The 22,778-nt window shown below is 47.9% G+C and overlaps 3 protein-coding genes across 12 annotated transcripts in view; 1 reads left to right on the forward strand and 2 right to left on the reverse strand.

Annotated features, from left to right (window-relative positions):
• The window catches only part of LOC134165912 (NADH-cytochrome b5 reductase-like), a 131,737-nt gene continuing 108,959 nt past the window's right edge, over positions 1 to 22,778 (reverse strand). Inside the window, exons 1-7 of one of the 8 annotated variants that reach the window (XM_062623106.1) lie at positions 11,534 to 11,570; positions 10,092 to 10,271; positions 9,100 to 9,248; positions 7,826 to 7,913; positions 4,606 to 4,710; positions 2,893 to 3,096; positions 1 to 990 (exon numbers count right to left, since the gene is read on the reverse strand). In XM_062623106.1, the coding sequence (XP_062479090.1) occupies positions 787 to 990; positions 2,893 to 3,096; positions 4,606 to 4,710; positions 7,826 to 7,913; positions 9,100 to 9,248; positions 10,092 to 10,271; positions 11,534 to 11,539 (936 nt within the window). In that variant the 5' untranslated portion in view covers positions 11,540 to 11,570 and the 3' untranslated portion in view covers positions 1 to 786. Of the gene's footprint in view, positions 991 to 2,892; positions 3,097 to 4,605; positions 4,711 to 7,825; positions 7,914 to 9,099; positions 9,249 to 10,091; positions 10,288 to 10,583; positions 10,765 to 10,799; positions 10,938 to 10,967; positions 11,138 to 11,533; positions 11,571 to 22,778 lie in introns of those variants that run through there. The other 7 variants (XM_062623107.1, XM_062623105.1, XM_062623108.1 and 4 more) reach the window with 7 other exon arrangements.
• Positions 11,735 to 16,372, forward strand: MRPL37 (mitochondrial ribosomal protein L37). Its single transcript, XM_062623088.1, has 7 exons — positions 11,735 to 12,134; positions 12,346 to 12,529; positions 13,050 to 13,165; positions 13,630 to 13,815; positions 14,037 to 14,194; positions 14,779 to 14,982; positions 16,153 to 16,372. Exons 1-7 carry the CDS (start codon positions 11,750 to 11,752, stop codon positions 16,228 to 16,230), a joined length of 1,311 nt encoding a protein of 436 aa, XP_062479072.1. The 5' UTR covers positions 11,735 to 11,749; the 3' UTR covers positions 16,231 to 16,372.
• The window catches only part of SSBP3 (single stranded DNA binding protein 3), a 55,760-nt gene continuing 53,388 nt past the window's right edge, over positions 20,407 to 22,778 (reverse strand). For all 3 annotated transcript variants that reach the window (XM_062623092.1, XM_062623091.1, XM_062623089.1), the window contains one exon: positions 20,407 to 22,507. In XM_062623092.1, coding sequence (XP_062479076.1) covers positions 22,478 to 22,507 — 30 coding nt within the window. In that variant the 3' untranslated portion in view covers positions 20,407 to 22,477. The remainder of the gene's footprint in view (positions 22,508 to 22,778) is intronic.

Below are 22,778 nucleotides of genomic sequence, written 5' to 3' on the forward strand. Positions count from 1 at the left end.
TTTATTTGGAAAGAGGTTCAATTTAATGAACCAGAGCTGTGATACAACACTTGGGGGACACAGAAAGCAAACAAACGTCCTCGCTGGCAGACAGCAGCTACATCCTGGATGCTTTCTCTCAGTTTTAGGACATGCTCTTTCTCTCCCCAAGCAGCATTTCAAGCGTTAAGGACCAGGGTAGGTAACACAGGCTGGAAAGGCTTTTTCCACAGAAGATCAGTGCCTCCTTCTCTGTATGAGTGCGTAATAGGGCAACTGAGGCACAGAGAGGTGGATGTGACTTGCCTGCCATCACCCAGCAAGGTAATGACACAACTGAAATGAACCCCAAGGACTCCAGGGTACTTGGCCAGGCAGTCTTCTCCCTGAGGGTTAAGCCTCTCCCCTGCAACACCTATCAGGGTACAATACCACTGCAGACTAACATAGATTGCAAAGCAACTCACTGATCTTCATGTTACAGCAGAGCTCTGTACTTGGATACCTTTAGTGCCCTTAGGAGATCCCCCTCCTGAAATCGCATATGAAGGCTTCCATTATCACTACCATGCTGCTCCCTGAGGTGTGGGTGGCACAGCACATAGCAGCCACTCTGGAATGGCACTCGCTCCTTAAAACACTCAAGAGTGAGAATCATAATGGAGACAAAAAACTTGATCCAAAGGCCTCTATAAGTATATGCACAGGGAACTAAGTCTATCAAGACAACCAATTTTGTGCAATGCCTGCAGAGAAATGACGACGTCCAAGGCTCAGCCTATGGTTCCTCAGGTCAGGAATATCCTGCTAAAAGACAAAACAGGAATCTTCTTCAATTCCTGCAGCTTTAAGATATCTGCTCATATCCTCATTGAATGCAGAAGAGCCGCAGATAATTACAAATGGCCTTCTTCTGCAGGAATTTATTATAGTCTTCATTAAGCCTTCATCAAGACGACCAGTGTACGTGTTTTCCTGATAGCTCCAGGGAAGTTGTTCCAGGGAAGGTTCCTGAAGAGACAAAAGTTTTGCAGTGTGTCATGTTAATAAGGACAAGTAATTGCTTACAGCAAACCTCCCTCCTTCCCTCAGAGCGCTGCACAGGACAGTCTCGGGGTAAAACTCACTTTTCCTAAGAGCTGCATTCCTCTTCCAAAGCCCAGATCAAATCCTTGCTGCAGTACTTGGCCACTCACTCAGAGGGAACTGCACAAAATCAGAGTGTAGCTATCACAGAATCACAGAATGGTCTGACTTGGGAGGAACACTAAAGCTCCAACAGTTCCAACCCCCTGCCACGGGCAGGGACACCTTCCACTAGAGCAGCTTGCTCCAAGCCCTGTCCAAGCTCGCCTTGAACAGTGTCCACAGCCACAGCTTCTCTGGGCACCCTGTGCCAGCGCCTCAGCACCCTCACAGGGAAGAGCTTCTGCCTAAGAGCTCATCTCAGTCTTTTCTAGTTTATTTCCCCCTTGTCCTATCACTATGTGCCCTTGTAAGAAGTCCATCTCCAGATTTCTATCACTAATAAATGCTGTAGAACCTTCTCCTTTGAGAATCACTTGCCAGTGCACCTCTTCTATAACCAAGTCCTAAATCCCAAGTCTATTCCTCTCTATTGGCTCTCCCATTCCCAAGTCTCTTTCAGTCTCATCTCCCTTGACCAAAACCGAAAGAAGCCTGATCCTATGAGAAATGTTAGATCCATCAGGGACTCCCCTAATCCTATTAACTAGAAGCAGAAGGTGCTCAGATGTGGTAGTGACAGGCAGCAGAGTGAAATACCGAGGCAGACAGACGCACAATCCTAAAAGGGAGGATGCATGAATCAGTGTTGGACTATAACAAACCTGCTAAGAGAAGAGAAGAAAAGGAGAGATGTACACACAGGGCAGACAGTGTTGACAGGGGTCAGGCAGGTTTCTTGCCCTTCACTGATTGAATTTCAAGACCTCTTCATGCTCTTGAAACAGCCCTGTCCTGCAAAGGGTATTTAAGCTATGTCACCAGAGACAATTACCTTCCACAGAGCAGCTGAGGGGGTGCCTAAGTCACAAGTACTTTTCCCTACACCAAATCTCAACTTGCTGAGCCCATATGTGGAACATAATGTATGAGACACATACACTACCAGAGATACAAAAAATGATTCATCCGAGAGACTAAAAATGCAATGGGATTCGTTCCCTTAGCATAAATAATTCTTTCTATACCCTCCTTGCAATGAATCCTCAGCTCCAAGGGAAGTAATTTTTAACCACTGAATCCATGCAGAACACAGGCAACTTTGGGACCAAACGGAAATAAAAAAGACTGCTCAAAATGAAAGACCACTGAGAGGGTATGCCCTCTTCCCATGGATTTGGCAGGGGAAAAATAATTCTACAGAGGGAGAAACAACTTTAAGAAGTTTAAGAATGGGTCAGCTGGGAGAAATAATTGCTGGGAAATCGGTGCTAACATACTAGAAGAGAGCTCTAGCCATGAGCAGTGAATGGAGAATAAGGACAGATTAAGACACTGGTACTGGGAAAGAAGAAATAGTTTATTTGCTGTGAGTATCCCAGAATCAAGTTTTCCTTGCACAAATGTTTAGGTGCAGCAACAACCATCTGAAGTGGGGGAAAATAATCAGCAGTGACTATGAATCAGTGGAGTCATCCCAACAGAGCAGCAACAGGGCAAGGAGGTAAAGAGGGACAAGCAGTGACCAATGGTCACTTCCCAAAACTCTCCATACTAGCAGCAGTGTGAGAACACGTACCAGATTTAAGAACAGCAGCTACTGGATCACAAAATAGCCTCAATGACCGGGAAAGAATTAAGATCATGCTCTTGGAAAAGCAGAGGAAGCAGAGGCTCATCCAGCCCAGAGAACCCTCACACAAACAGGCTTCATATCCATTTACTTACCTGGCTTAGGACATAAAATATTCTGATGTTCCAGTATCGAGCCAGATCCTGGAGAAGAGGTTTCAGGTAAATTTTGTCAAAGGTAGGGAAGCAGCAAACAAGAGTTACAAAGGTTTCATCCTCTTCATCTTCTGTTATGGACTGGAGGATGGGAAGCATCGGTGCAAGACCAGTACCGGATGCCAGCATGAGGAGTTCTCCATGCTAACAACAGAACAGAGAAGTGTGGATGAGCTGTAGTGACTGGAAATGGATGTGCTCAGGGTCAGCCCCTCCTGCTGCTGCACTGGTAAAGGGTCCCTTAAGAAAGAGCACATCAGAAGGTCACAAACTGGTAAATTCAAATCTGAGAATGCATTTTTCTGCAAAAGATTACAGATAGCACTTCCAGTGTCCATGTATCCAACCTAACAGAACTGGATTTTACCCAAATATAATATTTTTATCTTAACTTTAGCCTCGATTTCAATTATTGTTCAGTTTCAAGTCTACACTACACTTTGCTGACCCACTATCCACTGTTTTCCCACTGGAAATGCTCCTGGTGTTTATCTTGGATGCTGCAAAGTACAATCCTGAACGTTCTCTGGGGGAAACGGTTTCTTCTCCATCCTGATCTGTGTATCTTCCTGGTGCATTATCTCACTTTTCTCAAAGAGCTACCAGCAGCACACAGTGCTTCCCACCCACAAGTAGGGGCATTCACTCTACTCAGGATAGGGATGTTTCCTGTTCAAGCAGGAAAAGTGCTCTGTGTAGAAGGACAGAAGATTCCCAGAACTTTTCCCTGCTGGCAGCCAGTGTATCAATGCCAGAACTGGGACTTAAGCCCCGTTTCTACAGCAAGTTGCTTCAAAGATCAATCAGGTGCTTTGCAAACTGTCTGTACACAGATCATCCAGACAGGCCCTAAACACAGCCACTTTGAGGGTATGACCAATGACATGTTCTGTCCCAAATTGCTATTTGGAAGCTTTTAAGAAGAGAAGGAAACAGTAGCCTAAACCAGCAAGGAGAGTATTTCAGGAAGCAGAACACAATTGCTCCACATGGAGCTTGGCCACTGGGATTTTATAGTCTTATTTTTGTTGGAGGGAGGGGAAGAAAACTCTAGGCTTTGGGATCTTAATGACCAGCTGTCCTGGGTTCTGCTCCTCACTTGAAAGGTTATAATTAAGTAACTGAATTAGTATGTGTGAGAACCCTTCCCCTGAAACTGGATCTGCCTCTCTTTGCAGGGAGCCTGGTATCAGACTGGGATCAACACTTGCAGAGAGGCTGCGTGACGTGACACCTCACTGGAGCTGCTACAGTTCAGGGAATACCCAGGACAGAAAAAGATCAACACTTCCCCTTTGCTTGTGCTCAGTCACAAACCAGCAACGCAGTTCAAACGAGGCAAAACCCATCTGCACTCATGGCTGATGCAAAGTAAGTTCTCTTTGTTAAACACATCAGGAGCTTCTAATGCAAGTGATGAACAGATGCTAGTGTCTTCCAGCCTCCCGTCCACCTCCCTCTCCTCTTCCTTCTTAAATATTCTGCAGTTCAATGAGGTGTACTTTCTCCAACTGACTGCTAATGCTGTAGCACTCTATAGTAACCCAGGAAGTCCCTAAAATAATCATGAAAACAAGTAATCAAATTGATGTCTTCCCCCTAGAGTATTAAACAAAGCTAGCTGCCACATCCTCTGTCTCTTAGGGAACTAACCTTATTAGGTCGATATGGGAACCCTCCAAATGGCCCACGCCAAAAGACCGTGTCTCCTTTTTTCCATGTTTTTATGTATTGTGACATTAGCCCAGCTTCATAGCACTAATAAAAAGCATTGTACAAAAGAAAAGAATAATTATACTCTGTTGGAAAGTTTCCCAGCTTAAAGTCAATTATAAAGTTATCTACATTTAAACAAGAAAGGGACAAAAAAATATTGTATGGGTTTACGAAAGAAAGATCATTTCTGTTTGAAAAATAACTCAAAGTTATACCCAAAACAAAGACATTTAAATTAAATCATATTGGATCCATTCCAGCTTGACTATAATATAAACACAAACCACTCTCATGCAGCCTGAATTTCCAAAACTGGAAAAAGCTTATCAGAGCTCTTGCTTACAAAGCACAAGAAGAGTGTCTTGAATGCAAAGCACAGTCCAAGCCTTCAAGTGTTCTCCAAATCTCAGAGTATGGGGTCTGGAAATGCCCTCTGGATACTGTTAGTTATATAAACACTGCATAGCTCTTGCTTTATTTCAGTCTCTCAGATGCTGTGTGGATACAATTAGTGCCCCAAAGTCAGGTTTCTCATTTATGAAACTCCCGTTTTCAGAAGAGATCATGTGGATTTTAAGAGATGCTTTCACATTTTCAAAATTAAGATATGTTAATGTGGGCCTCATGGAAGAAAAATATTAGCAAAAAACTGCCTTACTTTCTATGAGGCACAAACAATATTATCTGGGCTTTTGCCTGCAGGAATGCCAACCTCAGTCATGACTGATGAGAAAGGGTTGTGCTTGTTAGAAACAGAGAAGCAAGGAGAGGCTGGAAAATGAAGGGCTCTTCATTCTACAAGCACTCTTGTAGCTATGTCCTATATGTCTACCTATGTCCTATATGTAAGACCACTTTATGGTTAATGAGAGCAAACGTGAGCAAAAGAATGGCCACAGTCTATGGGATCTGGCTGTAGAACAAGGGCTGGTCCAAACAGCAAGAGCAGATAAGCCCAACAGCAGACAACTGGTCTCGCACTGAGGTGATGCCACTGATAAGTCTGAGGAAGAGCAACACAGCCCGAGGTGAAGAGATGGTATGTGATATGAGCCTTCAAAGACTCCAGCCTATACAAAAGCAGCATATTTTGGGGTATTTTTCCGCATGCACGTTGGAGAGAAGCCCAGCTCCACACCCCAGGGCCTTGGCTGGCCACCAAGCTGCACTGCAGGCAAACAGAATCGGTCAACCACAAAGCAGCTAAAAAGTGACTGAGCAAGCGTGTGCTTGTGCTTGCAAGAAGTGTTAGCCAATAAAGAACAGAGATGCTCCTCCCCTCCTAACAACCTAATTTATACAAGATACCTGAAGCATTAACAACTATTAGCACCAGCTGTTACATTCAAAAGGTAAATGCATAACATACATCCAAGCTCTGAGTTACTATCAGAAACATTTCTGTTCAGAGGGCTCTGGACAGATACTAAGTCTCACACCAAGAGTGTGCAGCTGCACCAAAGGAGAAGTATTTTAGATTGATCTTCTTCAAATATATATGGAAACCCAAAGTAAAAGCAGAAGTCAGCCCCACTTACTGCCTATTCCCAACTGACCAGGGTAATGGAAACCAAACCAATCCTTCTTTCTCCCAAATTATTCCCCAAAATTGAAGTGAGAAGTGACTGAGTGGGTTTAAAAAGCATTTTTTCTAAACAAAAAGAAATAATTATGTCCTGGGGGGAAACTTCTACACCCAGTTTTACATGGAGAGAAACCGTAACATTATAAAATCACTCAAAAAGAGGGTTATGCTCCGTAAATGGCAACTCCCTCACTCTTAACTGTAGTATCACAAATGCAGTGCTGTAATAACAGGAGACAGAAGGATTTGAACAGTGCTTGGATTGCAGAGTAATAATAATAATATAGTACTTTCCAAAATTGCCTGAATAGTGTGAAATATACCACAACCTACAGAATGAGTTATACAAATGGCCGCTTTACACTGGGTGTTACCAACCTTTTTTGTCACTGCCAGAGAGTAACTATAGCTCCCTTTGGGATGAAAGGTTCTATATAAAGGAAAGGTATCATTACAATCATTACTATTATTATTGAAATGCAAAACCTGTGAGTAACAAGCAAGTATATGTGAAATTTCACAGTCATCCTGTGAACGTATCCTATTAATCCAACTCAGATGCAACACTTCCCTACCACACACCAATTGCCACAAGAATGGTGAAATGACCCTCCCACAGGTGTCCTACAGAAGCTGAAGGGTTTTGTAAAGAACAGCATTTATGCTCCAACGTACAATGCATAATAGCCCCCCCCAAACTTGAAATCCTGGAAGACATGCAGAGGACAAGTGGCCATTCTCTGCAAGCCACTTGGGATACCCAGCAGTCTGAATTTCACAGCTATACTGAAGCCTGTGCCTGTCCTAAGGCATCACCAGTGACACACAAACACAGGGCTGGAAAAGTGTTCAACTGGATGCTTGCCACACAAAGTAATCATTTCTGAGAGCCCTGCAGACTTTATCCAGACTAATTTCCAGCTAAGTTCTCCTATAAAATCCTTCTGAACTCAACCAGCATCTTGTGGTGCCTTCCAGAAGGATCAGGACACTTGTCTCTGCCACCCCATCCACCCTGACGCCACCTCTCTGCCCCATGGGGACCCTCCCAGACTGCAGGCAGCTCCAGAGCCCTTCCTGCAAACCAGAAACTGCTGCCTACTGTCTGTCTACATTTCTAACCAAAATGAAACTCCTGAGGAGTGTTCTTAAAGTAAAACTCAGGGGCAGGGGGCAAAGGGCTGGGACTTCCCAAAAGCAGTGAGTCAATGGGGCTGACAAGTGGGTGCAATTTCAAAGACACATTGGGAAGGCAAAATGAAGTCAGGGAAGTGGAATGGACACCTCTTTCCAAGCTGGCAACTGCAGGGCTCCCAAGAGGCTCTCCCAAGTGCTTTAACAGGGCTTATGCTGCAAAGCACTTGTTTGTGTGTCACCTTCCTCTGCTTTCAGTTTTGTGGGAAAAACTGCAGGTTTTATCAGTAAAGCACAACTGCTTCAAAACAACACAGAAGCAGTCCACGAGGGATTTGGGAGAGCCTCACTTGAAGTGCCAACAGCATGCTTGGTTCCTAAAGAAAACACCATTCCCAGCATCTTAGACTCTAATCCATATTGTACAGGCTTACTTACTTTGATTAAAACTTCAAAGTAACCTTCAGCATTCCCTGGGCTAATTGGGGTATAGGCTCGCTGCACCTCCAAACCATTCACCGCTCCTCTGAGAAGAGAAACACAGGAACCCACCATGACTGGGGTCATTGACTGGTGTTACCGAACTTCTGCAGACCTCTGGGGAGACAAGGAGGCAGCAGGTTCTCTTCCCAGCAGCCCAGCCTGTGCACATATGCAGTGCATTTCCCTTTCAGAGGTAAAAATCCAGGAGAAACATAATGGTTAAATGCATCTTTTGTTTTTCCCAGCAGTATCTCACATTCAGCTCTCGGACACACCACTGGAAGGCTTTTGAGCCAAACGTGCAAGTGTGAGCCAAACATGCAAGAGTGACAACAGGGACATGTTGAATATTGAATGCCTTCACGGTTAAGTTTGCTATCATTTTTGGACTGCCTATGCTCAGACAGCATCTGGTAATTAAATACGAAAAGCCAGGGCACAGCTTTGACCTGAGGTCCTGTCAATATACACCATATTTTCCTGTAAATCTTCTCTTCTCATAGAATATATCCACCCTGCTCTTTACTACTGACCAGGGTAATTGATTGAAGTGACCAAAGCTTTTCCTCTGCTGCACTATGAGAGATAACTGAGGGGAGAAGCGTGTTCTTCCAGCACCAGCCAGCTGCATACATCCGCTGTTAACGCGCAAATAACGTCAACAGATACAGATCAATGGCATCATAATATGACTTTTCCTATCTGGCAGTGCTCACCACAGATGGCTGTGAGAGACATAAACTCTTCCCAAGTGGCCCCTTTCTGGCAAGCAATGAACTACACAGGAGAGTCGTTTTGCTAGAAATCAGTCAGGAAATGCCTGGATGCTGGGAGTTACATCCTGGGTGCTGAGTTACCCCAAGACACAGGGCCTCAAATACCAAGCTGTGGGGTGAGTGCAGCTCATTGTCTTCATTCCAACACACCGGAGCAAATCATCTGTTATAACACCTATTCTTTGAGTCTTTCTTCCTGCAAATGGATTTTCTTAATCACACCTAGCTCTTTCTGGCCCACTGAGGCAAGGATAATGCTGAAGAAAACTACAGCTTTGGAATGGCTTTTACCATAAAATTAGCAGAGCTAGTGAGCTCACGAGCTCTTTCATCCGTGTCATTGTGGAGGTATAGAAATCACGATTTGCCTGCTATGAAGCCTTTGTCTACTGACAAAAAGCTCCGTGTTAGGTTACATAATGCAGACTGTTTAACTAGCACACAGAACAATACCTTAACACGATATGTTGTCCTAAACTCAAGCACAGGCTGCTATTTCCCGGTAATTCAAATCTGTACTGGTAGGTGTCCTCTGTTAGCTGCTCCACCGAGCTTACGCTGAATGCAGTAAATGTATCTGGATTCAGCTCTGAATTATTGCTCTGCAAGAACAACAATAAATAATTACTCGGTTAGATGGTGTCTTTTATTATTTCATTTTTTCTTTGGAAGCAAACGTGTGTGCTCATTTAGTGCTGGAGAAACTCAGGATTCCAGGAGAATGTGTATTAAATGCCAGGGCCCAGAGCAAATCTCAGCTCTCTGCTGATTCATTATCATGTTCTGCAGTATGCACTTTGGGATCTTGCATTTTCCCCCTCCCCCCTTCTTTTTAAAGTACATTTTTTACACCTTACAGCAAGGTCACCCTATTCTGACTCACTGCAATCCTCTCCTCATGTTTGGGAACAGAGACAATACTGCTAAAAGAGCTGAGCCCTGCTTTGGGGCCAACTTTGAAGCCGAAGTGACCACTGTGAGCCGGAAATAGTGTCACCTCTTTCAACACTGATCGTTTTTGCTTGACCCAGCACAGGTAATGTTAGGTAAAAGGGCAGTGAGAAGGTAACACTGCATGCTGAAGACAAATACTCCAGCTCACACACGCAGCTTTCTTTTCATTCGCAAAATGCGAGTCGAAAAATGAGGAAAAGATGAGAAAGGTCAGGAGAACAGAGCTCGGAGGAAGCTGTCCGACAGGGGAAGCTGCAGACCCAGCGCTGTAACGCGACACCAGGGCGAACTCGACACTTGGAAAATCACATTACAGCACGGAGAGAGCAGGCAAGGGGGAGGGCGGCTGTGAAGCAGAGTTTGGGGAATCGTGTTTACAGCCTTCTCTTAAGGCGCTGCTTTAATCTATTGCTGCATCCCTCACCACAACCCCACACCCTAACAAGTACCATCAAAGCACAGGCTCTAGGATGTGACAAAGAGAAATTGACCTGCTCCTTCTTTTCCATGAGAAGGCTTTTGTCTTGCTTTGCTTTGGCTCTCTCCCATTGTGCAAGCTCCTTCTCGTACACATCATAGATGCAGGGTTTGCAGCCGCCACCACAGCACTGGGATGGAGAAGGTTCCTGGGGTTTGAGAGCCAGCCAGTCATGCTCATTTCCACTCATTGTCTGCAAAACACAAGCCCTGCATCAAAAACCAGCACGATGAAGAGTGGCACGTGCTCATCAGCAAACATTATTTGGAGGAAGACTGAGAAAATCTCTCTCAAGCTACCTCAGGGAACTCAGAAAACCCCGCAAGCCAATGTAGTGCCTTGCAGTGCTCCATTTTAGCTCAAGCACTCACTGCCTCTACACTGTCCAGTGATGGAATGACAGACATCACAGCCACCAGCCCGGAGCTGCACAACAGGCTCCAGCCCAGCCTCAGGCTCTGCTTCCCACCCAACGCTACCTCCAGCACCAGGCACACACACTGACTCCTGCTTGTTCTGCTATGGTGGTTTCCTACAAAAGAGTGGCTCATTCATCCAGAGTAGAAGCATCTTAAAAGTCTGCAGCTTGGTCCATTGGAACAGATAATGAATTCCAGCCACCGGGCTAGAGCACAGCTTTAAAACGGAGGAGGGCAATGAGCTGGAAGTGGGGTTTAAGGCAGCAGCCTAGAGGCAAATAGAGACAGGTAAACAAATTAACACTTTGGTTATGAGCAGATTCTAGCCTGGCTTTAAACAGAGACATGTAGGAAAGCGGCGTCCCTGCCTGTGGCACGGAGCTGGACTGAGGTTGTCTTTATGGTCCCTTCCAGCCCAAACCACTCTTTATCCCTCACCATGCCCTTGCTTCAGAGTGAGCTGTACCCACCGGCTGCTCCTCAGACCGAAACCATGACCTCTCATGCTGCTTTCACACAGCAGTTGGCTCAACACCGCTCCCGGCCCATTTGTACCCGTACCACTAAAACAAAAGGAGGGCCAGAGGAAATCATAAAGCCGCGGGTGAGGAGAAGACCACTTAGCACTTAGAGCAGCTTCGTTTTCAAGGTGAATTAATTAACCAGCCTTCACCGCTGCGACTCGAACACGGGCAGAGAGAGAGAGGGAACCAGCAGGCAGAGGTCCTGCTTCCCACAGCGGCCGCGCGCGGGGCCCTCAGCACCCACACGGGTATGACAGGACCCCAGCCAAGCTGCGGATGGAGGACAGAACCCCAGGCTCAGAGCGGGCCGTGTTTACAGAGCTCCAAGCACTTACGGTGCATGCCCAAGGCTCAGGGACCCGTCTGCGGGCCCCCAGCGCAGCCCTGTCCTCTCCTCCATGCAGGACACCTGCCTCAAGCCCACAGAGCCCACACACCCAAGGGCCCGTCTCTCAACTACCCCCCCCGCCCCGCGCAGAAGAGGAGGTGCCTTTGCCCGCCCCCTGACTTACCAACATGGCCCCTGCCCTTCACCCGCCGCCCCGCCCCGCACTTTGCCGACCCTCCCTTACCGTAGGGCTCCCGTCCGCCATTGGCCTCCGCCGCCGCCAGTCACCCCGTGGCGGGCGGGAGGGAGGAGCCCGCCCACCGCGCTCCCGCCGTGCCGTGCGCGCCAAGATGGCGGCGGCCGGGCGTTGAGGCGGAGGCGGCGGCGGTGCAAGGGTGCGATGGCGGCGGGGCCGATGGCGCTGAGGCGGGCGGCGGCGAAGGGCAGCGGCCCCTTCGCCTTGACCCGCGGCGTGCTCACCCGTGCGGAGCCGCGTCGTCCCCGCGGGCCGCTGCCGCGCACGCCCTGGACCACCCGCGGTCCGCCGCCGGACGTGCTGGCCCGGGCTGTGGAGCGGCTGCCGGTGCGGGAGCAGGTGGAGCTGGACACCATCACGTACGCGGGGCGGCAGCACTTCGTGCCCGGCCTGGCCCGGCCGCGCTTCCCACCTTGGGACCGCGGCTGGCACGACCCCTGGCACTCCCCGGGGCCGCGCTACGAGGACATGCCGCTCCGCAAGGACCGCAGCTGCTTCGTCTGCCACCAGAGAGTCCGCATGCTGGAAGGTACCGGCACGGCCGCCCTCCTCCGGGCCCTCCTGTGGGCCCTCCTCGGGCCGGGCCAGGCCACCCCCCTCGGTGCCCCTTAGCGCTGCCCCGGGCCGCGCAGCGTGTTCAGTCACTTACCCTTCCCCACCAGCCAAGGCTTCACCTCCCATAGTGTCTGAGGCCGGCCCGGGGCCTCGTTAACGCGTGTTCTCTTGGGTTGTGCTTGAAGGGGTTCGGCAGGCGCAGTGGCTCACCAAGACGAAGCTGGTGGAAGGTTTGCCTCCGTCCGTGCAAGGCGTCATTGACAACCCGGCTCACCAGCTGGAGGACCACGAGGAGCGGGTGAAGCATGCGGTGTGGCATGCAAGGCTCTGGAACACGACAGAAACTGTTCCCAAGAGGGAGTATTACTGGTGAGTCTGCAGTCATAGGGAAGATGTGCTGTTTGTTAGAGCAAGCCGGTCATCAAGCGTTAACACTATAGAGGAAAATCATACATAGATCTGCTGTCGATTCACTTATCACGCACAGGTGTTAGACCCTCAAGTGGTCAACTCATAGGACAAACAAAGCAAGAGCAACCAAACAAAAAGTCCCAGCCCAATTCTGCATATTGACAGTAGGACCGATGTAAACACACGCTCTATATTAAAGCTTCTCTCAGGCCAGGGTGTTTCCACTTGAAATCGACTTCTAGCTGATGCAGAATGTCAGGTTTTAAATAGCTAACGGTAAGCGTTACCTCTGCCAACTCAGAACAGGGCTGGTGTGGGGGATATTAATCTGAAGTCTTGCGTTGACTGGTTGGAAATGCTACACTATTACATGGTTAACATACAGTAACGTTGCAGTGTTCATGTCCCAGAAGCATCTGCCCACCATTATGATCACATTGTTTATGTAACTCTTTTTTTTCTCTTCCTCATTCTAAAGCCCAGTGCTGTTTGAAGACCTGATACATATATGTCGGTTAATGTCTGCAAAATACCCTTCTCTGGCTAGGAGAATGTTGGCTAGAAACTACAGGATAGCAGCTACATGGGAAAGAGGTTAGTTGTTGCTATGGTGGAAGCATTAATGTAAGAGGGGTAACAAAGCTACTAGCTCTAAGACTGGAGAAAAATGAAGCAATTTATGGAACCAAGTAATCCTTCCAGTTTTAAATAGTGCTGTAAGCAAGGGCAGCCTTGGATGATGGCAGGATACTTGCCCCGAGGAGGTTGGTTGGGTGTTAAGCAATGTCAGCAAGAGGGTGGGAGAAGAGAACCGCTGTGGTAGAACTGCTTATTTTTCTGTGCTCAGAATCTGTGCTGGTGTTTCTCAAAGTATGTTTAGGTCAGAAATTAACACCAGCAATTAACGTTTTAGAAGAAGGATAAGTTTGGAGGTGATGGGGAGAGAGCGAACCTTGCAGACCAGCAACTTGCTAAAGTGCTGCTGCCCAAAAGGAAGCATACATCTTTCCCTAATCTTACTCAGCAGTGTTTGAATGTAGCCTAATTTCCCTCCGCAGAATCTATTCTCTTGCAGGTCCGTGGCCAGAATGGAATACTTATGAACTCTATGGCCCCACTACCACCAGTAGCCTCCAAAGAGGAGGTACTAGCCACTGAAGAACATGTTCTGGAGACCTTCCATCCCATCTCTCCTACCATTGATCTTCAGGAAGTGATTGTGTACAAAGAGCTCAATGACACAGGTAGATCTAGCCATCAGGGATAATTTTCTGTCTTGACTTAGTGTTCAGGTTAACCTGGAGACAGCCATGGGTAGGGAATGTGTGGGAACGAGGAGCTGGGCACAGGAACCAAGAACTTAAATCACAGCAAATTGCCTTAGCAGTTCCTGGAGATACAGGAGGAAATGTTGACTGTGTAGTCTCTTACTGAGCCATTTCTGACATGATTATCTGCCATTTAGGTTTTAAAGAGGGTTATCCATACTCTCACCCTCACACTCTCTTCTTCCTGGAATCCGCCAACCTTCGTCCTCAGAGGTTCAGACCAGAGCAGCTTCGTGCCAAGATGCTGATGTTTGCTTTTGGCAATGCACTGGCAAAAGCCAGGCTGCTTTATGGGGTATGTATCAGAGACTGCTGCTGACTTGCTGGGCTTGTGTTCTTTCTCTGGTGGAAAGAGTCGTGAAATTCCCTTGCTGTGGCTTGTTCCAGTAGTTTTCAAATCCAGAGGTCCAATTCTAACCTTAAGGTACTGATGTCTGCTGATCCAGAAAACCACTGCTCAGCAGTGGATTGCATGGTTTAGTGTGAGGTGTCCCTGCCCATGGCAGGGGGGTCGGAAATGGATGATCTTAAAGTCCTTTCCAACCCTAACCGTTCTATGATTCTGTGAGGTAACACACATTGGAGTGGTAATGAGTAGAAACCAGGGAGTAAGTTCAACTGTAAAACTCCACCCCATCCCACAGCTCAGTATATGTAAATTGATGCTTCATTGCTGGCTGAGGGGGGAATTGTAATTAAAATACAGAATCTACATTCAAAACTTGCTTGACTAGAGTAATTTTCTGGGCAAGGTAACAATACATTTATTAAAATGTTGGCTTTACACCAAGTAGAAGATGCAGAATCAGCAAGTACTCATGCAATTTCTGTAGTAACTGGCTTTTTCAGTGTTCTCTCCCCTCCTCCCTTCTTTCCTAGAATGATCCCAAGGTTTTGGAGCAGCCAGTAGTGGTGCAAAGCATTGGCACAGATGGCCAGCGCTTCCAGTTCATGGTGTTCCAGTTAAATACAACAGACCTTGCCTCTAGTGATGGCATAAAAAATATGGTCTGGATTGACTCTGACCAGAATCTCTATGAAAATGCCCTGTGTACTCCAGAAGTCAAGAAGAGAGTTGTTCTGGTAAGGAAAACTTTGGAAATGGTCCTGGAAATCACAGAATGGTTTGGGTTGGGAGGAATCTTAAGGCTCATCCAGTTCCAAACCCCTGACACAGGCAGGGACACCTTCCACTAGAGCAGGTTGCACCAAGCCCCTGTGTCCAACCTGGCCTTGGGCACTGCCAGGGATGGGGCAGCCACAGCTTCTCTGGGCACCCTGTGCCAGCGCCTCAGCACCCTCACAGGAAGAACTTACGCCTAGGAGTTCACCTCCATCTCCCCTCTGCACTTTAAAGCCATTCCCCTTTGCCCTGTCCCTACAGGCCCTTGTCCCAAGCCCCTCTCCAGCTTTCCTGCAGCCCCTTCAGGCACTGGAGCTGCTCTCAGGTCTCCCCTTCGGGAGCCTTCTCTTCTCCAGGCTGACCCAGCCCAGCTCTCTCAGCCTGGCTCCAGAGCAGAGCTGCTCCAGCCCTCGCAGCATCTTTGTGGCCTCCTCACTTGAGCAGCTCTACATCCCTCTGGTGCTGGGGGCCCCAGAGCCGGATGCAGGACAGCAGTGGGGGGTCTCCAGAGAGCAGAGTAGAGGGAGCAAATCCCCCCTCTCAGCCTGCTGGTCACACTCATTTTGATGCAGCCCATTAGTCCTACCCTTCCCTCTCTGCTGGAGGTTTGAGAGCTGGTGTAGAGCTGCTGTACAGGTTTTAAACTAGGTGAAGGAACATGACAGAGGCACTGGCCTCATTCTTACTTAAGCAGGTGTTACTGACAAGGAGTATTTGTAGTGCTGGTGTACCACATAGTGTGCAAGCCACATGCCAAGCTTAATATGAACTACACGAAGATAGCCCCATCTGTAATCTACCATCTCATAATAGACTTGTTTAAAATAAGCTCGTGCTTTCATGAAGGAAGTGCTTACATGCAACTGTCAGCTTCACTGTAGAGTAAATGGAGCACAGTGCTGTCAGCCCTGGTTACGCTGGGAGGGTGTCTTCACTTGAATGGGCAAAGAGGTTTTGCCATCTGAGGCTTGTATCAGTGGAAGTCCCCACACGCAAACCCATCTGGGGAGGGAGAGCACCCGTTTGGAAGCTACCACATCTGAAGTCTTACTCAAGCGTGTTTAAAGCCATTGTTTGTCTACATTAATCACTTCACTGCAAACTGAGCATCCATGCCTTTCTCCCTGCAGAGGCCCGCTGGAATATATGGCTTTCAGCCAGACACATTCAAGAAGTTTCTGGCACTGTATCTGCATGGAACTGTGTGAAATTCAGCTCCAATGAAAATACTTCACCAACTGTACCTGCTGCTTCCCTTTGCCAGAGCCATCACATAATTAAAGAACCGTGGCTTAATTTTGCTTTCTAAAATAAATTATATCATTACTGAAAGTAAATCTTTCCTTTTTTTTTTTTTTTTTTTACACCAAATTGTGCATGAAAAACGTTTCATTTTAGGGGCTCACCTCTGGGTTCGGGTTAGAGTCATCAAACGCCTCCTCCTGCACTCTTCCACCGTTGCCTAGGGAGAACATAAGCCAGTCATTATTCCTCTGCACAGGGTCTGCTCTCAGTGTGCTGCTGCACAGAGCCAGACTCAAACCTATTTTTGAGGTTGCTTTGAGTACCTCTGAATGCAGTGTGTGGGGAAGAGACTTCCAAAGCTTCAAGGGGGGAGCCTGAGACACAAGCCTTTGTCGTTCTGCCTGGCTTTTTACTTTGTTTTACTCCTGGCTGCTTTGGGATGCGTCGTGCTGCCCTGCGCTTAGTTCCCAAAGCACTTAATCGGTGAGATGGCTTTGTTGGATCTATAGAACCACGGTTCTTTTATCCCCCAATCCTGGATGAAGAGACCTATCTATCCATTTTGGGAAAGGGGTGTAGAACATAGCGTGAAACTTTGGTGCCTGGTAGCTGGTATTTGCTGCTAAAAGTACAAAGGGAAGAATTTCTTCCTGCCACACAGAGTTAACTGAGCAGGAAGCGTATTCTTTTTAAGATGTGGGGATTAGTGTGGTTTGCTGTAAAATGAAAGCTAAATTAGCTCCAGCCAAATGTAGAATGTTTTGCAGTTCTGCACCGCTACCCTCCAGCACATGGGAAGGAATAGGACAGCCTGTGCTATTTTAAGGCGTGGAAAGAGCATATTTCCAAGAAATTCATCTCACTTCGCAGCATCTTGTGTCAGAGGCTGGTCTGTGCTTTGTGATCTTCTCTGACCATCTGGATGAACACCCCAGTTGTGTGTTCCAGGCTCAATCCATCAGACTGCTCTACGCCGGCAGGGTTCAGAAAACAAGGGGTTTTACTACTCGCATCTAAGATCAACACTTGGACTCAGTCATTTGGGATGCATTGGCTGCAAGTTAAATTAAGAGCATCCTCAGCAGTTAGGGGAAAAGGCTTGAAAGAGGTGTAATAATGCATTGATCTAAGTCACGTTAATTCTGCCTGCTCAAGGGATCCCTAATTCAGCTCATCGCTTTAAATCTGCTCCAATCTCTAATTTGCACCCAGTTATTTAGGTAGATATTGTATTACACTTGTGCTCTGTGGAGACCCATCAGTGTTTGTTTCTCAGGCTGTTGTCTCTGCTGTGCCACACACACCTTGCGGAACAGCTCTAGAGCTGTTCACATCCCCTCACCCTTCCAGCTTTGGGTCATTACTGGTTCTTGAGGGAGAAGCCCTGTAGGGCAGCCAGCCACAGCATTAGCATTCCTGAGTAGGGTGGCTTCACTGAGGAAGCCTCATGGAAGAGTGGCTGTAGTGAAGAGGGGGTGTAGGGAGATGAAACACGTCCCATGCTTCTAGGGATGTGGGAAGCTGAAGACCAGCTGAAGATGGTCTGCATGGGGAAGAGCCAAAATCCCTTTAGATGCTTTTACCTGTTGACAAAGAGGTCTCTATTAGGACAGGCTGTAGAAGAGGAGAAACTAGGTGAAGCTGGGGTCCTGGTGTTTCCAGGACTGAGCAGAGGCAAAGCACGAGCACAGGGAGAGATGGATGGAGGCAGAACAAAGGCAGTGTTGAGAAGTGGCAGAAGCAATAGGACATGGGATAGTCATCAGGGAATGAGTTACAAGAGGCATCAAGAAGCCACTTGAGATGAGGGGACCATACACAAGGACATGAGCCCCCAACCCTGGTTTGCACAGGGCACAGTTGATCAAACCTGTACCAAGGGAAGAAGCAGTTACTCACATGTTGCTGGAAGGAGCAGCAGGTCCTTGTGCTTGGTAAGCTATTCCAAGGTCCAGGAGGAGAACTGAAGTAGGGCAGAGTGGGCCTCCCAGCTTGGCACATGAGAAGGATGCTCAGGTTGATCCATTGTGGTGGAGCTACAAGGTGTGTGAAGCAGGCAGCAGCCCTACCACAGCCAGCCATGCACACATGCATGGTGTGCCTCTAGCTTTCCCAAGCATGCTGCCCGTGGTTCATTCCTCCAGTGTGACCTGCTGGAATTGGCCCAGCTGAGAAAGATAGAGCTAGGAGCAGAGCAACAGGTCATGGAGGCACATCTGGGCTGGCATCAATAACTTATAAAGGCTCCTCAGCAGATGAATGGCATTACCTCATCACGGACCAAGAGCCAGGCATTAACTTTTAATGAGCTGCAGCCAGGGAAGCAGAGCATGCAAGAACAGGGCAGCAGGAGTCAGAGATGAAGACCGGTGCTACCTGCCTGGCCAGAGGAGAGCTCTGCAGCCCCAAGTGCAGGACCTGGTCCCCAGCCTGCCCTGGGGATGATGCACCGTGCTCCATCACTCCACACCACCGGTGCAAAACCTGACTCCATGGGCTTGCCCTCATCGTGCCAGCAAGTACGTGCTGTGCTCAGACCGGAGCCCCTGGTTTTTCAGATCCTCCTCCTGCATTTAATTTAATGAAAACTAATGGGGGAGACAATTATCCCTAAGGCTGGGCTCGGGAGACATTTAGAGGAGGGAACTTGGCAGTTTCTCATGGTGGTGTTTAATCAGATTAGCCTGTAACCCAGTCAGAACCGCCGGGAAGGGCTTTCCTATGGCCTGCAATGAACCCACCACAGGCAGTGATGCTGCCTGTTGCTCCTGGATGGGCAGGAACGGCTTCAGAAAGCCCGGAGGGCATGAGGGGCCTCATCAGCATCACTAATTACACTTGGGGGTCATGTTTCCAAATGACAGCGAATGCTCACACTTTACCTTCTGCGAAGCCCTGAGGGGTGGGATTGCCTGGACCAAAACCCACACTGGGGCACGGCTGCCGACCCCGCACCAGGGTGTCTGTGGTGCTAAACCTGCGCAGGCAGCAAAGGGTGCAGACACACCGAGCTCCTAATTACATGCTAATGGGTTCTACAGGCACCATGGTGTTTCTGGGTGGTTCCCAGCCCACACACTGCCCCTCCCTCACTCTTCGGCTCCATGATGGAGTGCTCCTGGAATGGCAGCGGTGATGTGGCTGTGGAGTCCTGGGAGCATCCCCCAGCACAGGCAGAGCTCCAGGATAGCTCAAAGCCCCCCCCCAGGCCTGCAGCCCACACTTGAACAACATTCCCGCAAGGAGGAGATCGCAGCCAGCCCTATCCTGCCTGGACTGGTTGGAGCAGAGAACAAGCCTCAGATGGCAGCTCTGGGGAGTGTTTCAGGCCCTCGGCACTTGTAACCACCCAAAGACCTAAAAAGCCCCAGTATCTCCCCAAACACTGCTGATGCTGCCTGTTGGGATGCCAGGTCAACCTCGCCTTGGCTTCCCCATCTCAGCTCCTGGAGCCAAGTTTGATCATGCAAAGGTGCACACACACCCCCTACACCGCAGCCTGCCTTGCCCAAGGGGGTCAGCAGACCCCATTGCAAGCCTATAGATGTATTTATCTATTTTGGAGGGGACACCTGTCTCCCCTTCCCTTCCCTTGCTCACCTCCCAGCAGTGCAGGATGCCAGCAACGGGAGGTAGCAGAAGCCAGCTCCTCTCGCAGGCATCCCTGATGTGCAGCCTGCTGCATGGGATGCCAGCATGGTGATGGATGAGGGCATCGCAATTCCTCCAGCCTCTAATGGGGAAATCCTGGGGAACAGGATGCAAAAATGATCTCTCTTTTTAGCCCCTGAAAGCTCTGCCTGCTGCCAGGCAGACAAGGGCCCAGCAAGCACATCCTCAACCTGGTACAGGCAGGAATGATCGTTTTCCTGGGCTAAAAGCTAAAGCTTCAAGCTGCTTAAAACCCCCAAAACCTTTAACCAAGTGAGCATCATTCAACCAAACCTGTTCTGGGTCCTGTACTGCAGCCGAATCCCATCCGCCTCCCCAGCCTCAGCCAGCACCCCCAGCTCAGCATCACCTCCGCTCCCGCATCCCAAACCTCGGCTTGGTCCATGATAAATAAAGGCTGAAAACCAACTCCCCGTTACCCCCTGGGTCTGGCAGCGAGGAGCAGAACAAACTGCAGAGCACCGGAATCAAATGTTTATGTTGATATTTATTACAGCATGGGGAGGGGGGAGAACCGTAACCATTCGAAGAACCATCCCATACCAATGAAGACAATAATTTAGCTATTCATTTTAAAATACATTAAACCCGCTCCTTTCGTTTCCTCACGTCAGAACAGAAGAGAAAAAGAGAAAAATAAAAGGAAAAAAAAAATAATATATATATAAAAAAAACCAAACCGTGAACAAGCGGGAAAGGAAAATGAGGTGACCCCTTGGGGAGCCCCCAGGTGTATTTGCAACAAATCTGTGTTATTTCTATGGGAGGTATTAACCTGACTGTAACTATGAGACTGACGCCCTCAGAACCCCCCCATCCCACCCATCCCTCCCTCCCCAGCGACTTTCTACAAGTAAAGCACAATGAAAATGCCCAGGAAAAAGAAGGCAAAACATTGAAAAAAACACCCCCCAAAATTCATATTACACACTAATAATAATAATAAAAAAGGTTTTGTCATCTCATGTCTTGCAGTCAGAATAATCAAAACAAGCCAAATGTCCCCAAAAACATGGCAATGGAGGGGTGCGGAAAAAAGACATCCCTTTAATAAAACATTATCAACAAATATCGTACACAAACTACAATGTAGAATAATTATTACTTGGTTTTTTTTTTTCTCATTGTTTTTCCCCCTCTGGGTAACTTTTCGAACCAGACTACAAGGTAAGAAAAAACACGGAAACAAGATACAATGCTTGCAATAATCCGCACAAAGGGCAAATCCGAGGGAGGAGAGAGTATTTTACAGAGTATGATATACATGGAGCAGAAACGGGAGCTGGAGAAAGAAACAAAGACCAAACTACAGGGGAAGTGTCATGTACAGAGATCCCAACCCGCCGCCTTGGCTCGTGTCCCTTCCTCTCCCACCAGAAGGAAGGGCCTCCGATGCTTGCCATTAGTTTTTATTTCCTTGATACAGAGCGAGCCTACAGAATAGCAAGGTTACATCTTAACAACAAGAATTCCTTAAAAAATATCTCCATCCAGTTCCAAATCAGAGAGAAGTGAAACCTTGACAAGAGCACATCTCTAAAGAAAAGAATACCCCCCCCCAAAATACCCCCAAAGCAAATACCACCCACCCACCCCCCCCAATGTTAGCTGGAGATCACAGTTTCCAAGTCCCAGGTCAGATTAACCCTTTTCTTTTGGTGGATTTAAGACAAAAATCATAACAGAAATCAATTGTTTGCAGTGAACCAGCTGAAGGGCTCTGGGGAAGGGAGGGACAGAGATTTCTTCTTGTACTCAGAGAGGGGGGGAAAGACTAACACAGTGCATGCCACAGTCACAGAGAGCAAGATCACGATTCATTCGAGGATGTGATCCTAGAAGGGGTCACCTGCGTTAACAAAGAACGAGGTGGTGGAGTCTCTTCCCCAAAGCAGATCTTGTTAACTGGAGGAGGAAGCGTTGTGCTGCAGAACGAACCAAAAACCAAAGCCCCCAAACCAAACCAAAAACATATTGGGGGGGGGGGGGGGGGGGAAGGAAAACCACCCCAAAACACAACCAAAACCAGGCCTTCTGAACGAAAACCACCATTGTAAACTGTCCAGTTTATTATTAAAAACAAAACAAAAAAAAAAAGAGAGAGAAATAATAATGACTACAACAGAGACAACATGAGATTTCATATCTAGACTAGCTTCCTGGTGTCGCACGGCACAAACATACAACAGGTTCGGTTTCTGTCTTTATTTAAAAGAACAAAGCAAAGAGATCGGAGTTGGGTGCTAGAGGCTTCCGTTTGTTTCCAAAAAGAAGTGTCATGTACATATATAAACCCTTCCGCACAAAGAAGGGTCTTGTCATGTCTTGAAATATCTTAAGTTTTGTCCTTCATGTTTTATGGAATAAAAAGTTCAGCCTTTTTATTGCATGAAACTAAACCTGGGGTTTTGTCCCCCGCCACGCGTGTCCCTGCCCATACACCTAGCTTCTTCTTCTTCTTCTTCTTGCATAAGTCGTTGAGATCCTCCGAATGGCAGCTGACTCTCTTGATCCTGGAGAGGAGGAGGGGGAGGGAAATCACACACTCATCGTCATGCTGGGGGAATACTGGAAGAGAGACAGAGCCAGGGTGAGAAACCAGCCGGACCAGACCCCCTGACACCGAAGGGGGATGCCAAAGGATGGCTGATGACAACTATGCAGCAACCTAGTTGGATCCAATCAATCGGGAGCAGACTTGTGTTTATCAGGGCATAATCTGCTCTGTAACTTGCTTTTTCCAGGGATAAAAATCAGCAGAACAGTATGGGGTGAGATGCAATTAAAGGCAAGTAATTAACAGCCACGTGTGTATATGCTGCTAATAGAGGAAGAGGAG

Source organism: Pezoporus occidentalis, unplaced genomic scaffold, assembly GCF_034315485.1.
Source record: "Pezoporus occidentalis ecotype Australia unplaced genomic scaffold, CSIRO_AGI_Poc_V1 ctg25, whole genome shotgun sequence".
Taxonomy (NCBI): Eukaryota; Metazoa; Chordata; class Aves; order Psittaciformes; family Psittacidae; genus Pezoporus; species Pezoporus occidentalis.

Excerpts from the sequence above, each read along its gene's own strand:
- MRPL37 (XM_062623088.1), top strand. The coding sequence starts at position 11,750 with ATGGCGGCGGGGCCGATGGCGCTGAGGCGGGCGGCGGCGAAGGGCAGC. Across the intron at positions 14,195-14,778 it reads AAGCCAGGCTGCTTTATGGG|AATGATCCCAAGGTTTTGGA; the intron begins GTATGTATCAGA and ends CTTCTTTCCTAG. Across the intron at positions 14,983-16,152 it reads TCAAGAAGAGAGTTGTTCTG|AGGCCCGCTGGAATATATGG; the intron begins GTAAGGAAAACT and ends TTCTCCCTGCAG.